The sequence below is a fragment of the Dromaius novaehollandiae genome, chromosome 1 (assembly GCF_036370855.1).
Source record: "Dromaius novaehollandiae isolate bDroNov1 chromosome 1, bDroNov1.hap1, whole genome shotgun sequence".
NCBI lineage: Eukaryota > Metazoa > Chordata > Aves > Casuariiformes > Dromaiidae > Dromaius > Dromaius novaehollandiae.
The window spans coordinates 174,301,185-174,316,931 of NC_088098.1; the positions used below are offsets into that span (position 1 = coordinate 174,301,185).

The following is a 15,747-nucleotide window of genomic DNA, read 5'->3' on the forward strand; positions in this document are numbered from 1 at the left end:
AGACACTAGTGATTAGAAAGGGTCTTGCTTTCTCATGTGTTCATTCTTTCCTGTGTTGGGTTTTTTTCTTTCTTTGTGTTCATTTTTGTATGCGCTTCAAAATCTAGATCTGTTACAGGAAATAAATAATTAAGATAGAAGATTAATATCTAATAAAGAAAGTCAAGGCAACTCCCTGACTTGGAATATGTGCACACACAATTATTTTTGGTTTCTGTGGAAGTGCAGTATGCCAGAACACATGCAAAATGTCTTACTAGTTTGTTTTTAATCCTGCCTTGTATCAGGATCCTATTTTTACAGTCATTCTGATTTGCATCTTTGCAAAGTATTGTATGCAAAGAAGCAAATATGTTACCATGCTCTTGTCTCTTCTGGCCTGGTGGTTAAATCGCCTGATTTCCCACTGATTAAAAGTCATTATTGCTACTTACCTCCCTCTGGTGGAAGAAAAACAAAGTAAAAATTCTTGGTGGAGTAAAATTCCGTTAGGTAGTGAGAGGTGTATTCTGGGTTTAGCAACAGATATTCAGAAATCATAAACCTTAACCTGAAATTCTTCTCTCAGTGGAATACTATAGACGTTGCTGTATGTGACAGTGTAAGTATTTTGAATAAGGGTACTTGCAAGCCTGGTATAAGTATCCAGTATCAAAAGATCTCTTCTAATATGACAAGCTGAGTATGAAAATGGTAACTTCTTAAACTTTGTACTTAGAGGCATTACAGTAAGTATTTCAGTCATTTATTTATTTATTTTTATCATTCCGCTTTGTTTAGCGTCTACAAGATTCCTATAATTAAATCCAAGGCTTTATGACTTCTGACAGTCTTCATCTGTTCTGGTTGCAAAATTCTATGAATGATACCTAGCTTGGCTGCAAAAATGTTTTTTCACCTGACTTGGAGGGGTTTTAGTTTTCCCCCAGGGTTTTTTTAGCTTGTTAGAACAATGTTTGCAAGCAAATGTGGGGCTTAGCAAAGAGCAAAAATTCTTTCCTCTGTTTCTATGGCATTTGTGCCCCTCTTGCTTTTGAAGAGGGTCCGTTCAGTTCTGCAGTATGACCTGTACCCTGTCCTTTCCTTGTGTGAAAATGTGTCTAACTGTTTCAATTAAAAGCCTCCAAAAACTTTTGAGCACCTTGTGCATTGATTATCTTTCCAACTGTTTCCCTGCTGCACTCCCCTCTTCCTCCCCTCCCAGCATTGATGTCAGGCTTCCATCTTGTAGTGGTCTTTCGGTGCTCCGATGGCAAACATCAGTGGGGTAGAGAGCACAGCCTTTTACACAAGAGCCTGCAGCTTAGCTGTGGCTTGTTCTATTTTTACTGCCCATAAAATGAGACAAAACTGCATGGTTTAGCAAAATCTCAAGTATATTGTATCATGTATATCACATCCCTGGATATATAGCTGCCAGATGTTAGAGTATATGAACTCAAATACAAGTTTATATCTTTTAATATCTTTTTATCGGGAGTGTATCTTTTGTATCGGGAGATTGTTTGGGACACGAGAGGCTTTAATGTTCCCTTTTCTTCTCAGGACTCTACCCACCAAGAGCCAAACTTGTAATTCAGAGACACCTGTCATCACTAACTGATAATGAGCAAGCAGACATTTTTGAACGTGTTCAGGTAATAAGTTAGAAACTGTTGCCTCAGATTTGAAATAGAGCATATTTAAAATGAATTAAACATTTCTCCATTTGACCACTTTGCTGTGGTGCCATATAGTTTGTCTAGAATTTACTATAGTTCTACCAAGCATCATCATACTAAAATAGTATGCTCCAGCCTAATGTGATCTGTGGTATGCTGGTATCAGAAAAGTTTTGGTTCCCGACTCTGTTGGAACTTTTGTGCCTGTATGAAAAGTTTTTTTTTTTTTGTTTTTTTTTTCCTGAGCTTGGTTCTTCATCTGTAAATATACTTCCCTGTGTAAAAGTGATATTGGGAGGATGAGTTGAGAGCAGGTGAGACACGCAGGGCAGCAGGAGGTGGTTGGCATTTGCAGCAGGTCTGTTTCAGCTTGTACTGCAGGGCAAGATTCTTAGCGAACTTAAGTGTACTTAAGTGGATAAAGCATATAGTGTAAAAGTATGCTCATGATTATCTAGGTTGCTTAAAGGAAACATGAACTAGTTTAGGCTTCCAAAGGCTACGTTCCTCTCCATCTGCCTGGAAAAGCAAATGCCTGTGTGTTTTTGTGCACTCTTTATTCCACTTGTAAGACTAGAGAAGGGCAGATAACCTTTGAAACGAAAATATGCGGTCATAACGTTCCCTATCTTCATGGCCTGCAACGTTCCCCAAATGGACAGGTCTGGTGTATTTTGCCCAAGAATATGAAGACATACAAATGATAGTGTAATTGAATTTACTAATAGGGCACTGTGGCACCTGGAATATCAATACATTAACTTGAAAGCATATGTGGAAGTGAAACTAAGCAAATCGTGACCCAGAAGACAACTTTTTTTTTTTCCTTTTCTTTGCTGCTACTAACAGAAAATGAAGCCTGAAAATGACCAGGAAGAAAATGAACTTGTGATCTTACATCTCCGCCAGCTCTGTGAGGCTAAGCAGAAAACACATGTCCACATTGGTGAAGGACAATCGGTAAAGCTGAGTTTTGTATTATGCCTCTCCCTCCTCCCCCACGCTATTCAAACGCGACCTTGAATAGGAGCAGGGCCAACGCCGGGGTTCAGCGGGGTGGGGGGAGCTGAAGCTGGGTATTGTTATGAGTGAGGACTGAAAGAGAAGTGATTTGGTTTGATTTACTGCGGCGTGCTCAATTCTTTAAGTTTGGGTGGGAAGGGAGGAGGGAAAAAAGCCAACAAATTATTTTGATTTTGAGGTCGAGATTTCCTTACAGTGTGAGGAATACCTCTTCTATCCTTTCCCTCCCTCCCTCCCTAACAGTCTTTCTGTGGAGAATAGGGGCCAAGAGGGCACCGCTTAGGTTTAAACCACAAATTTATGTAGCGAATGGAACAGATAAGAGTGTTGTTTAATTGATGTTTTTTTCCCAAGATAGTCCTTAGGGGTGGAATGTTCTTTTAACTTTTTTTCTTTTTGTTTTCTTTAAATAAAGGCCAAGGGTACGTTGTTTATTATGTAACGTGGTTCAGTTTAGTCTTTGGAGGTCTGCAGTTGCGAAAAGCATTGCCAAAGCTGAATTGTGTCCTTGCCTTATTTCAACAGACCACTTCTAACAGTGCCATCCCAGAAAGCACAACCAGTGGTGGCAGGTTTAAACTTGACATTCTGAAAAACAAGGCCAAGAAATCCTTGACTAGCTCTCTGGAAAATATCTTCTCAAGGGTAAGATTAACAGCTCATTGTCAGCAGCTCTCCCAGATAGCCCTGACAGCAAAGTCCTGTCAGATTTTTTTTAGGCCTCAGTCTAATAAATACTTAATCAAGTTAAAGCCCTGTTTTGAAATCTGAGGGTTATGGCTGGGTTGACTGTGACTTAGCTATGGTGGAAAGTTTATGATAAGCCACATATACAGAGGAAAAAAGCAACTTTCTGAAAAATAAGCATTCACTGTTGGTGGCAAGCAAATTAGCTGAGCGTTATCAGATGTGTTGCTTTCAAATAATTTTTTTAATCAGAACTGCTGTATGAGCTCCCAAAGGGATACATTATCTTGTTTTGAAAGCTTGAATGAATGTCCCTGCATAAATTATGCTGGAGATTTTCTGTTCTGAGAAGTAACACCTTACCTTACATCTCATAGCTAAAAAGCTCATGTTGTCCACTAAGAAATTTTGGGAAGTAGTAGCAAAATGATCCTTATAGATAGATTTTTCTGTACATGTATTTTTAAAATGAATTTTTCCTCAGTTCAGTGCTGCTAGTCTGGTGCAACATGAAATTGCAGATAATTCCCTGGAGAATGTTTCGGAACTCTCTATATTTACTATCCTTTTAAAAAGAAGCCTGAAGTGCAGGTTTTGCTTGGGGTCTCCTGTTCAGTAAGTAGGGAAAGTCCTGAGAGCGGGGAAGAGGCATATAAAGGAGTAACTGAAGAACGCTGAGTGCCTGGGATCCGGTATATAGATAAACTGCCATGAGCTGTAATACTGGATGACACAGTCTAAATATAGTTTGGAGCAATGAAGTTAAGTTCCTTCTGCTAGTAATCTTAATTCATGTACCTTGCTGAATGAAAGCCCAAGTTTGTCCACTTGCCTGTAGCTTAAATGGGCATGTCATAAAGTAACCTGCAAACTTGAGATGCCACAGATGCTCCTTCTAAAGGAGGCAAAACATTATTTGCCAGGGAGAATCCGTAAAACTGCTTGCACTGGAAGTTAAGCATGGGCTTGACCTAGCACTGAAGCTAGCATTAAAACTTGCCTGTTCAAATCTGGCCTGTGCTATACAATAGCAAGTTTTATACTCTGAGAACTTTGTCAGAGTATGGGGAGAGCGTATAAAGGGAGTGATGATGCGCTAAGATCTGGATAGTTTCAGCAGTCTAAAATATTAAATGGTGACAGCTACAGTCATGTCTGCGCTGAGTCTGATTTATTTTCCATGTCTAAAGGACATGTGACTGGAACGTGATCTTGCACTGACTGTGGGGCACTAACCCTGCAGTGGCTGTGGCACAGACATGCATCACTGGGAATAACCCAGTAAAGCAGCATGCTATATACAGACATACTAGCACTTGGGTCATATAAAGGAAAAAATCATTTAAACAAATGCAGTGCTTAAATTGAAGCCTCTCGGAAGGGGGTATCACTTATCTATTGTTGGTTTTGATATAGCATGTTCCTTCTCAGCAGGACTGCTGTGATGTGCTGCGTGTTGTAGTACAAGAGCTGCTTACAGCCTGTGATTTAGGTTTAGCAGGAGTTGGCACCTGAGTCTGCGCTGGGGCCACTTGGAGTTTGCCTATGGACCAAGTGGACTTCCTCTTGTGATGAAGGTTTACTCCTCTTTTGCTTGTAACTGCAAGAGGTCAGGAACAGTAATATGTTGCAAGGAATCATGGTGCACATAGGGTTTCATCCTTGCAAATCCATTTGAAGGCTATGTAATACAAGAAATAATAATTTACAGTACAGATCAATCTCTATTTATTTAGAGTTGAAGCTGGTATATACAATGACTTTCTATACAGTGTCTGTGTGCCTACTGTATGTATGATGTGTGCATACACATGTTACACAGCAAAAGGTTCAGTAGTTCTTATTCTGCATCAGATTACTATTATAACAAACCCCTGGACCATCGTTAATTTGTAAAGGTATTTAGGCACCAAATTCCTATGGGTATGGGGTTGTTTTCCCGTAAACCAGCTGCAAGTCTCATGGTATTAATGTAATGGAATGCTAACTGTCCATGATTTATCATATTTATTTTAAGATATAGTTAGCAATAAAGAGACCAGGAAAGAAAATCTTTTTTTTTTTTTTTTTTTTTTTAAACTGTCATTCAGAATCGTATTGTAGATGCGAAGATTTAAGTAAAAAGAAAAAGTAAAAATCAGTCGATGTTGTGGGGAGACCTATGCAACCTTGATCTTAGCAAAATTAGAAATAAGTATGCAGTAACTGATTATCTAGGGACACTTTAAGTGGATGGCTTCTTAGCTGGATAAATGGTATCAAGTCCCATTTTAAGCTACCTGAGTGAGTTACTGTAGGTAAACCTTGGGTTGAGTTCTGTGCTCTGACTTTATTTAGAGCAACTCACAAAGGAATGTCACTTTTTCACTTGTTTGTTTTGCTAGAATGATCTTATTTTTGCTAGGTTTGAACTGAAAACAGGCTGTGGCTTCCTAGCTGTGTACCTCAGAAAAATAAATATAACCTCTCTTTGACCTCATGAACAGATTTATCCCAGCCTATGCCATACTAACCTTTTTGTTGTTTGATTTCTGAAACAAAAAGCCCTTCTTAGGATGTCAAAAGTATAACACTGAGTGTTTTTAAATCTAGTGAGAAACTTCCAAGTTATCCTTTGCTCTTGTTTTATTGTGAGGGTCAGTGAAGAGATGCTTCAGGCGGAGTATTCCTGGGTAGAAAGCTTAAATGGGGTAATGCACAGAAGGGGCATTCAAAACCTTGGAAATGAAAATAAACCCTACCAGGAAAAAGCAGGCTAAATAAATATTGCTGGTGTTGACAAAACTTCCCCTGTAGCTGCAAGCATACCAAGAAGAGCTGCCGTGCTCTCGATCTATCTATGGTTTTCCTAAAACCTGGATTTTTTTTCTCCTGTTTAAGTGCTGGAAGTAACTTACCCTAGAGGTTGGAAGTGTCCAACAGCACAGATAGTCACCCGTGTTTCATGGAAGTAAAAGTTAGAGGTAGAAGATAGTAGGTAGAAGATAGATAATTGCTGCTGTGTCTCCTCTGCCGGGGAAGCCAGGTGTTGTCACTGATTTCTAGCAATTCTGCCTTGGCACTTTTTGCTGTTACAGTTAAAGAGGCTTACTTGTGTCTAACCTTAGTTGGCTGCATTTGCAGCTGGAGAGCACTGGTCCCAGTTTTAGTGCTTTCGCTACCCTTGCCCAGATGGCCTTTATTTATCTGAAATATCTAGATATGGGGGTGAAGTATGTCGAGTGCATCCATTAGTTGCCCTGCATGCACAGGACTGAAGTCTGGAGCTTTTGGAATTGGCCCCTTAAGCCAACTGAGCTACTTTGCATCAAATAGATTAAGGTGTAGTCAGTTGCTTCAGAAAACAGAACTGCAGGGTTAAAACCCTTGGGGGAGAGGAGGAAAGCAATAACGTCTTTAGCTGGTGGAACCGTATATGAAGCAGTGCTTGGCTCATTATCTGTGGTCTAGCGCGTCACGTGTCCGAGCCATCCTCTGTTCACCTGCACAGCTGCTGCCGTCTCTGCTTAACCTTCAGACGGGGAAGAAGCCCGGATTAACTTATTCGCTTTTTCTTGCAGGGAGCCAACAGAATGCGAGGCCGCCTGGGAAGCGTGGACAGCTTCGAGCGCTGCAACAGCCTGGCCTCTGACAAAGTACGTGAGGAACTTGCTCACAGTCGGCACGTTTTGATGCGCTGCTGTTAATGAAGCATAAACGTGGCACTTTGCTTCAATTTGAAGGAAGTAGCGCAAAGCACATCAATTTACAAAACTCAAATAAGAGTTTCCACTGGGGGGCGGAGAGTGTAGGAAAGCTGAAATGTATGTTGACTTGGAGCTTCAGCTTTAATCTATTGTTTGATTACCAGTCTGTTTTTTTCTACGCTTCCCTTGCTTTTGTAAGAGCAGGCAATTTGTGGTCAGCTTCTGCCTTGCTGCTCTGCAGTAATTAAAAATGAGCATATCCCAACCAAATGAAATGCTCTGAAGGTGAAGAATCCTTATTTTGTAAGTAACAGTGGCTTTAGGGAAGTCAGAGTTTTGACCTAAAACTCACTGCTGGGGATGCTTTACTGGGGGGGGGGGGTGCAGATGGCATTCTGTTCACTTTCTTTTTGTTTCCTGTTTTTAATGGGTTTTTTTTCCCTCCTACCTCACGTGCGGGTTGGTCGCTGCCTTTTGCCCGGAGATGAAGATTCGGTTATGATTTTCCTGCTGCAGTTACTCATACGCTGTCTGTGCAATAACGGTCTCTCTTCCAGGATATCGCTTTGACGGCACAGGAAGTGTGCTTATGATATGTCGAGGAAACTAGCAAAGAGCAGTTTCCCTAATCTTTTTTGATTCCTTATTTTTCCGGAGAGAACCAGAAACCTGGTAGCTGGAATGCTGATCGCAGCGAGAGGATGCTTAGAGTAATTAGTATGTTGTTTGAATTGTATATAAACTTTTTTCCTCCCCCTGCTTTTTATTTAAAAGGACACTACTGTTTTAGAGTCGATTATCAAAGGTTTTGGTGGCCCAGCTGATAATTAGCATACAATAGGCCATGACCAAGACGGGGGGAGAGGCTCTGGTGGCCCGATGAGCAGTACCGCGGCGGGCTCCGTTAGCCACTGGCCGGCGCGGGGCGGCCGGCCTCATTGCTCTCGCACTTCCTTCCAGGACGCTTCGCCGGGGGATTCTCCTCCAGCTACTCCGCCAGCTTCCCCCGTGTCCTCGGCCTGGCAGCCATTTCCCGAGGAGGACTCGGACTCGCCGCAGTTCAGGAGGCGGGCGCACACCTTCAGCCACCCACCGTCCAGCGCCAAGCGGCGGATAACCTTCCAGAACGGCAGGTCCCAGAGCGTCAAGGCCCCCCTGCTGCGCCAGAGCTGCGTAGAGCCTGGGAGGTGAGTCAGCCCGGCACGAAACGCGTTCCCTGTCCATGTAGTAACGGCGCTGAAGTAAGCGTTATCAGCCGTTTTTGGTGCACGAGCCTCACCTGTGTTCCCTCTGTAAGCGGTTTGCACGGTGGCCTGGGTTTTCCCACGTTGGAGTGGTTTGGTGCTTTGCAGTAGCCCACTAAACCCCGAATCCTTGATTCGGAGATGGCAGCATCCAGTAAGTTGATCATCAGTCTGGATGTCGCTTCCACTCTTTCTATTTATTTTGCAACCTCTGAAAAATCGCTTAAGACTTTTTGGCTGTGGCAGACACTTGGGAAAGAAGATTCCCACTACTTTGAATGGCACAGATGGGAGCCTGGCAGTTTCTGCCAGGATGAAAAAGGCACTGACAGTTTCAAGTGTCTGCCACCATGTTAGCTGAGCTCCCTGAGACTGTGTCCAGAGTTAAAACTACTCAGGAGTCTCACAAAGCAGCTGCTGAAGGGTTAAGCACCTCCTCTGAACTATGAGACGTACCCGTTGCCCTGTTTGCCTTTCTTGGGAGCTTCCCTCTAAAACTTCTTTCCCCTTTCCCGTTTGGAGACTCTCCAACTAATTCGTGTGGGACGTTGCTTCTTTGGGAACCAAGCATAGTTCCTATGGTTGGTCAGAAGAGGTCCTCACAGATCGTTTTGGACCTTCTTGGAGGTAGCGCTTTCTCTGCGTCCCTACTAAGTGATCATGCAAATGTCAAAAATTCTCCAGGATTCAGGCCCACATGAGCTGATTCTTTTGTTCTGAAGAAGCACCTTCTCCAAACTACTCAGCTGTTGCAATGCATGGCTTGCAACTTACACTTCTTGCAGGCCCTTTCCAAAAATGGCATTGCATAATACTTTCTCACCCTTTTGGTGTCTGAATTAAACTGGCAATGTGAATGCCACACCAGCTTGCAGAGAAAGGCAAACAAGTTTGTTTTGTTTAAGCGAATGGAAGTGGATGAAGGGTAAGAAATAAGCCTTCAAATAGCCTTGCTATTTTATGTTTGTGAAGAGATAAATAATGTGTTTTTTACTGAGATAAACTGGTTATTTTTTTTCCACTGACCATGTCATATGCAAACAGGAAACCCTGACAGTTCGAACTGAAGGACTTGCTGACTTCACTTCTTTGTAATAACTTTCAAGAAGTCACTGATTAAGTTGCATGATCAGCAAATTTTCAGTCAAAACAGCTTTATAACAACTTGATTCTTTTCTTTTCTCCCTTCCTATTGAGGATTAGCCAGAAATGTTATGTGGGAGAAACTGAACTGGTTCTGATGTCCCTCCTAACATGTTTTACTGTTGTTAAGTAATGTTTAACTGTGCAGTAGGAGTATCCTTTTTAATTTAAATACTTAACAAAAATTTCAAAAAATTACCCCAAAGTTTGCATTTAAATAATCTGTATTTTATAACATGTTCTAGCAATGCACTTAAGTTATTTATAAAAATGAGACAACTGAAGGGAAAAAAACAAGGTGGCTTATGTTACGGGAAGCAAGTTTGAAAGGATATTTTCTGACATTTCAGAGCATTTTTTTTTTTCTGGATTGTTTTGAAAATAAATAACACCAAAGAAATAAGATCTTCTGCCTGCTCTTCAGTGTCATTTTAATGTTTCTTAAAAGAAATCAAGTATAACAGTAGAGTCAATGTTATCAGGGAAACTGCGCAGAAATGCACTTGGTACAATTTGTCTTCTGGAAAACAAAGTTACTGTAAGCCAAAATGAGGTACTTGACCAATATCTTTAATATGGGTATTTCGTTTCTGTATCCAGTCCCATTCTGATACATCTGCTGTGTTCTCTTCTTGCCTGCACAGTCCTGTTTTCGGGGTTCGGCGCGCTCGCAATGAGGGTGAATCTGCGCCGCCCGGTCTCCCTTCCTCTCTCTCTACCCCATCTTTCCTGAAAAGCTTTTACCCAGGCTCGGGAAAGTTGCTCCAGCTCTCAGAAAATGACCTTTCCAAGAGGTGAGAGCGGCATCTGCCACCTGGTTCTGCGGTGCCGCTGCCTTGTGACTCGGGATCCCTGGTGCAGCGCGGCACACGTGATCTCTCCCACACTGCCTTGCGCTGCTGCCTTTCTAACAGACTTCACGTACATGATGCAAATGAGCAAGCAGGCTTTTGGCCAAAAAAAAAAAAAGCCTGTTAAAAATAGCGGCATGTCTGCTGACACCTAATAGCTGTGTCCTTTTGCTGTTGCAGTGTTGCAAAACTGCTGCATAGTTTTGTCACTTAAAATGCTTTTTGAGTGTTACACAAATTTAACACTTTCTGTGCTGAATGTAAACCAGCATGTGTTGCTGTGATCACTGGTGTGTGAAAGTGAGAAAACTGCAATGTGAAGCGAGTACAGTGCTAACATGGGATGTCTGTGCATGGGGAAGGGGAAACACCCACTTAGCAGGCTGACACTAACAGTCAGTTGTGTAGAATCACCAAATAACTTAATTAAAAGGGGAGTGGGGAAGAAGCGAAGGTGCAAGAAGGGTTTTCCAGCATCAGTATGAAAGGCTCCAAGTATTTGGATGGAAGTCACACTTCTTTTTAATATAAGCATAGGCCCTACCTCAGATACTGAGCTTATAGGGGTTTTTGTGGTTTTTTTTTTTTTTTTTTTTGCTTTTTTCCCCTGAAGTAGGCCTATAATGAATAAGGTGTGTCCATACTTTTGAACTTTGATTTTTTTTTTTTTTTTTTTTTTTGCCAGTTGCCAGCCTTTTTATATCTCTTCTTTCAATGACAGCTCCTTTTCCCATCTCCAGTCTGTCTTTGTGGGCTGAATTGTTCTCTGGTTTCTAGTGCTCTTCATCTCTGAATGTGGCTCTCCCCAAATCATTCTCAAGAAGATGCCAGGGAGTGCTTTTGTGACTGCTTCTCCTATCCTTCCCTGAAAAAGTAACAATAGATTGCGTTCTTAACACATACAAATGTTGATGAAATGTGGGTTTTGGACCTGTCAGGACTGTAATACCTGGGGATTTCTGTTGTATGAGGTGGGTGTGGAAGTTATTCTAGGAGTGCCTTAAGAAATGTTTCCACCTGGTGGAATGCAGTTTAATTAAACATGCTCAGATTAGCTTGTAATCTCCATTTTAGGATAGACTGTAAAGAAATACGTAAATACATAAACTAATATGAGAGGCAGCTGAGCTAAAGGTGGTGTTAATATAGTTTGGGTTAGTCATATCTAATAATATATAATTAGAACAAGATATGAAGTATGTATCATCTCTAAGTATCCTATCTTGATTTCATTGACATTTTAAATGTCTCTAGCCTCTAATCTGTAAATGATGTACAGCATGCAGCAAAAACTGTAATGAAGAGACAACTATAAAATTGCTAGCCGGAAGGACTCTACAGTTCAAGTTCTTCTAGCAGAATAAATTTGTGTGTATGTGGAATAAGCTAACTCACTTATAGGAGGTTGACTGCATAGCCTTACTGGCAGGACCCCTTAACCTCACAGGTTTTTAAAAGTAGTTGGCCAATTGTCTAGTTTCCCATCCTGGTAGAGGGATAATGTAACCCAATCATTATTTGCTTAATTTTAGGAGGTCTTTCCAAAACCACTCTTAGAAATGATTAACAATTTTGAAGATGGAGTCATTTTCTGGCTTGCCCTACTTTTGTACTCAAACACAGGGGAATAGGCAATAAGCAGTGTTTGCATTTGCAATCTGAGAAGAGAGATTGACATCTCATTCAGTGTGGAAGTAAGCTTTTAATATCACCTCTTCTAAAGCTTCTGTCTGATGATAGTCACTATATAAGGGCAGCGATGCCTGGATTTGTTAGCCCATGCTAGATTGCAATAACACTAGAGTAAGGAGCAGGCAAGTGGCTTCTTATTAGAGTGGAAATTTCAGAAATTGCTGACTGGATTTAGGGGTGTGCAGAGAAATGGGGAAAAATAGCCTGTCTCTTGCAAACTACCTCTTATGTGGGTTTCACTACAACTTTGTGTTCCCTTCAGTTAGCAGATGGCAAGTTGAACCAACTCCCAGGTCAGTTTGTACAAGAAACTGGATTCTATTAAACTTTCTGGAACTGGGAGTGTAGGTGCTGAGCGTTGTACTAAAACTGTGCTGTAACGCCAGCTAATTCCACACTGAAATGTCTGAGGTGTTACTCTTCTTGGTTGCGTGCACTACTCAAGGGTTTCATTATAATGGTGTTTTGAACTGTAGGGTGGGAAAAATCTGCAAATTAGGAGCAATTCCCAGAAGGAAAAACATATTGCTTTTTAGATTCCATAGTATGCGGGTTTCTGATGCTATTTAATCTTGAATTTGTGAAAAACATTTTGTTTCTCTTTTTTCAATTGCTTTTCTTTTTTATATAGAGAGTGTATTTGTGAAAATGGGGTCTCATTAGTTATGAATTTTACTGGGAACTACTGAGCCTAAACTGTCACGATGGGTGAATTCTAGTAGCCAAGGGTGAAGTGTTGGCAACTAGTTGGGTTCAAATTAGCTAAGTGAATATAGCACGTGTGGTCAGAAAGAAGTGATAAATGAATAATGTTGATATGCTGGCAAGAGTCACTCAGGTGATCCAACTGGCATTTGAACTAGCTAATGAGGAAGAAAGTATATTGCCTGACTGATGGTTGTTTCGTAAGTTGAACTCTTTAAAACTTCCCCTGACTGAGCTCGCAAATGTGTCAATGAAAGTACCTTGTCATGCCATCAGGTTTAGGAATAGGAGGAAGTTCAAATCTTTTGTGGTGGTGTTTTTCTTTGTCTCCTCTTCCCTGAGAGGACCCTGTTCTACCCCGGTAGGCTTGATGTGAGGTGTCCTTAGTATTCTTGTGTAAGTGTCAAGTAAGTTGAAATTGAGTGCAGTATGGCAGTCTGTTGAAAGATGAATGACTGTAAACTGTGTAACTGTTAGGGCGTGTTAACTTAATTAAAACTTAGTTAAAATTAAATGTTAACTCAAATAAAACTTCAGTGCATTTTCCTCTTTGAGAAGAATCATAGTGCCTATGCCTCCATGAAGTGTCCTCTAGCTTGCAACATTACCCACATCATGCTGAGGTGAAGTTCTTGGTGGTCTGACTTCCCATATCCCATAGCTTTGAGACTACATATTTTAAAAAAAGGCAACTTTTCTTGGAGTTCTGGTGATGTGCAGGAGCAGAGCCAGTTTCAGTCAGAATTTGTTTTAGAAAGATGTTTTATTTGTAGCAGTTGGGTGGGCTTATGCGAATACCATCATCTCAGGGTCAGGTTGGGGAGTAGTGCATTAAAAAGCAGCTCTGCTTATTACAAATTTGTCTTTCCGTATTAACCTCTCTATATATGATAACTCAATACTGCATTTGCATCAAACTTACCATACAGTCACAAACTCAGAAATGGCTCGTAGGGAGTTTTCGGGTGCAATGGCTCTTACCTGGTCACAGAGGTCTTCATCTCACCCAGTTAATGGAGAAAAGTAGGCATTTCTAGGGTACAGTTGCTCTCATCTTAAGGTGAGTCTCTTTTATTGCTCTGACATTTACAGAGCTGGTCCTGCCTGTTCATCTGCCTTTTTCGTGAATGCTAATATAGCCTGTTGTGCCAGTCAGTGGGAACATCTCCATTTAGAAAGGACGAATCACACCTTAAAAGTCTCTTGACCTTCATTAAACAAGGAGCTTCGTTTGACTAGCTAGGATTTAAATGTTCGTCACAGATATCTAAAGACAGGAGAAAAAATTACTCTCCAGATAACTTCACTATGGGAAAGACATATCTTTCTTTTTCCTAATGTGTGTGGGGAGGCTGGGTTTGTTTGTTTTTCAAGCACTTTAGCAGTGATAATTAGAATTATCTGGAAGAGGGAAAAGGTTGATGTGTTTTCTGATCTAAGGAGTGAACAGTATAGCAAAACCGACTATCAACATGCTATTAACAGATGCCTTCAGAACCTGCCTGGAGGAAGTTTTACTGCAGTGATAATTCATTGGTCTAAAGAAGACTCTAGAGTGGAAAAGGTGCATGTGATCTGATTTTTGACAAGTGTCATATGAAATTTTCAATACTGAATACAAACACTCAGAAGGATTAGAAAAAAAAATTGCCAACGTTGAAGTAAACGATCGGGAACTGGAAAGCTGATTTTTAAACTTGATTTGTTAGCTGAAGGAATTACTGGCTTTTGTTCTGCAGTTGCTCTTGAAAGCTAGGCCATTGGAAGAGTCTCATTTTATTTAAAAATAACTACATCACTTTTAAAAATGGTGTTACCTGCAGGATAGGTTTGACCAGCTGTCTCTGTTCATTGCATCATTATGCACTGATAGTTTAAGTTATCAGCACTTAAATTTGAGCAGGTAACCTTTTCAAAACAGTTCCCTTTCTCATGCAGAAGATAGAATAGTTGAGAAAAGTCTTTAAGCAAAATAGCAGAAAGTAGTCATTCAGAATAAAGATAAATGGCAGGAGTGAGAACCAATGGGAAATGTAAACTGATAAGAACTACATTTTCTTCCTCCCTGAGGGGAGGAATACTTCATGTGTTAGGCTTACATATTTAGGCTTCTGCCAGCTGAAGTCCTGGGAACTGAAATACTAGCTGTCTTTCTGTACTGGTATCTGGGAGACTTTGTACCATCTTAGCCTCCAAATTACAAAATAGGTTGAGTTGTTTAAACTGCTGCTTAGAGCCATCAAAAGAAGAAGCTGAAATGAAAGCAAACTGAAAAGAAGTGCAAATCTTGGCATGAGCAGCGACGTTTATTCTTGGGTCAGTTTGCTTGCATGGATTCAAGTGCAGAATAATTCAGATAAGTGTTGTGTAATGAGTTCATGTGTAACCTGGTCCCTTTGTATTTCTTGGAATAGCAGTCTTTGGGGAGCATTTTGAAGGATAGGTTTGGAAAGAAATTTAGGTAAATGAAATGAAGCAATAAGCATGTCTGTAATATGAAGAAGTTTAACTAGCTGTCTCGTCTTCGTCTTCATAGTATGCGTTATCCAATAGAATAACAAATGTGGTGATGTTTTGGTGACTTGAATTGTAGTTATCTGAGATAAAAAGTTTGAACGATCAGTACTCCATACTCCTTAGTATTTGGGTTATTGGTCATAACTGCTTAAGGTTGAAAATGCAAACTGAAATGTTTGAGGCAGCATGTCGAATTTCTAGGTTTTCATTTTGTATTGCTTGCAAGCTGATTGAAGCATTCTGGTTTCTTTATTTGGTCAGGAGTGTACGCTAGGTAGCTTTATGGAGAAACACTGTTCTTCAAAACTGAACTGGAATGCGTTTGTTTTAAATGGAGAGTACTACACTTACTATTTTCCAGAGCTGCATGGGAGATATGTGAAGTGATTAAAACAGGGACAATATGTTAGCAAAAGATAAATGATAAAAGATAAATTCTTTAACTTTGGAGGCAGAAATACTTTACTTTCAGGAATTCCTCTCCTGAACTACTTGTTTATACCCTTTCATATTCTTGCAATAATGTCCTAGTTTGCAG

General features: G+C 40.7%; 1 protein-coding gene across 1 annotated transcript in view; it reads left to right on the forward strand.

The window, feature by feature from the left end:
- The window catches only part of TBC1D4 (TBC1 domain family member 4), a 110,678-nt gene that overhangs the window by 71,383 nt on the left and 23,548 nt on the right, over nt 1-15,747 (forward strand). Inside the window, exons 6-10 of the mRNA XM_026120848.2 lie at nt 1,546-1,637; nt 2,511-2,621; nt 3,210-3,329; nt 6,932-7,006; nt 8,018-8,244. Of these exons, the coding sequence (XP_025976633.2) occupies nt 1,546-1,637; nt 2,511-2,621; nt 3,210-3,329; nt 6,932-7,006; nt 8,018-8,244 (625 nt within the window). The remainder of the gene's footprint in view (nt 1-1,545; nt 1,638-2,510; nt 2,622-3,209; nt 3,330-6,931; nt 7,007-8,017; nt 8,245-15,747) is intronic.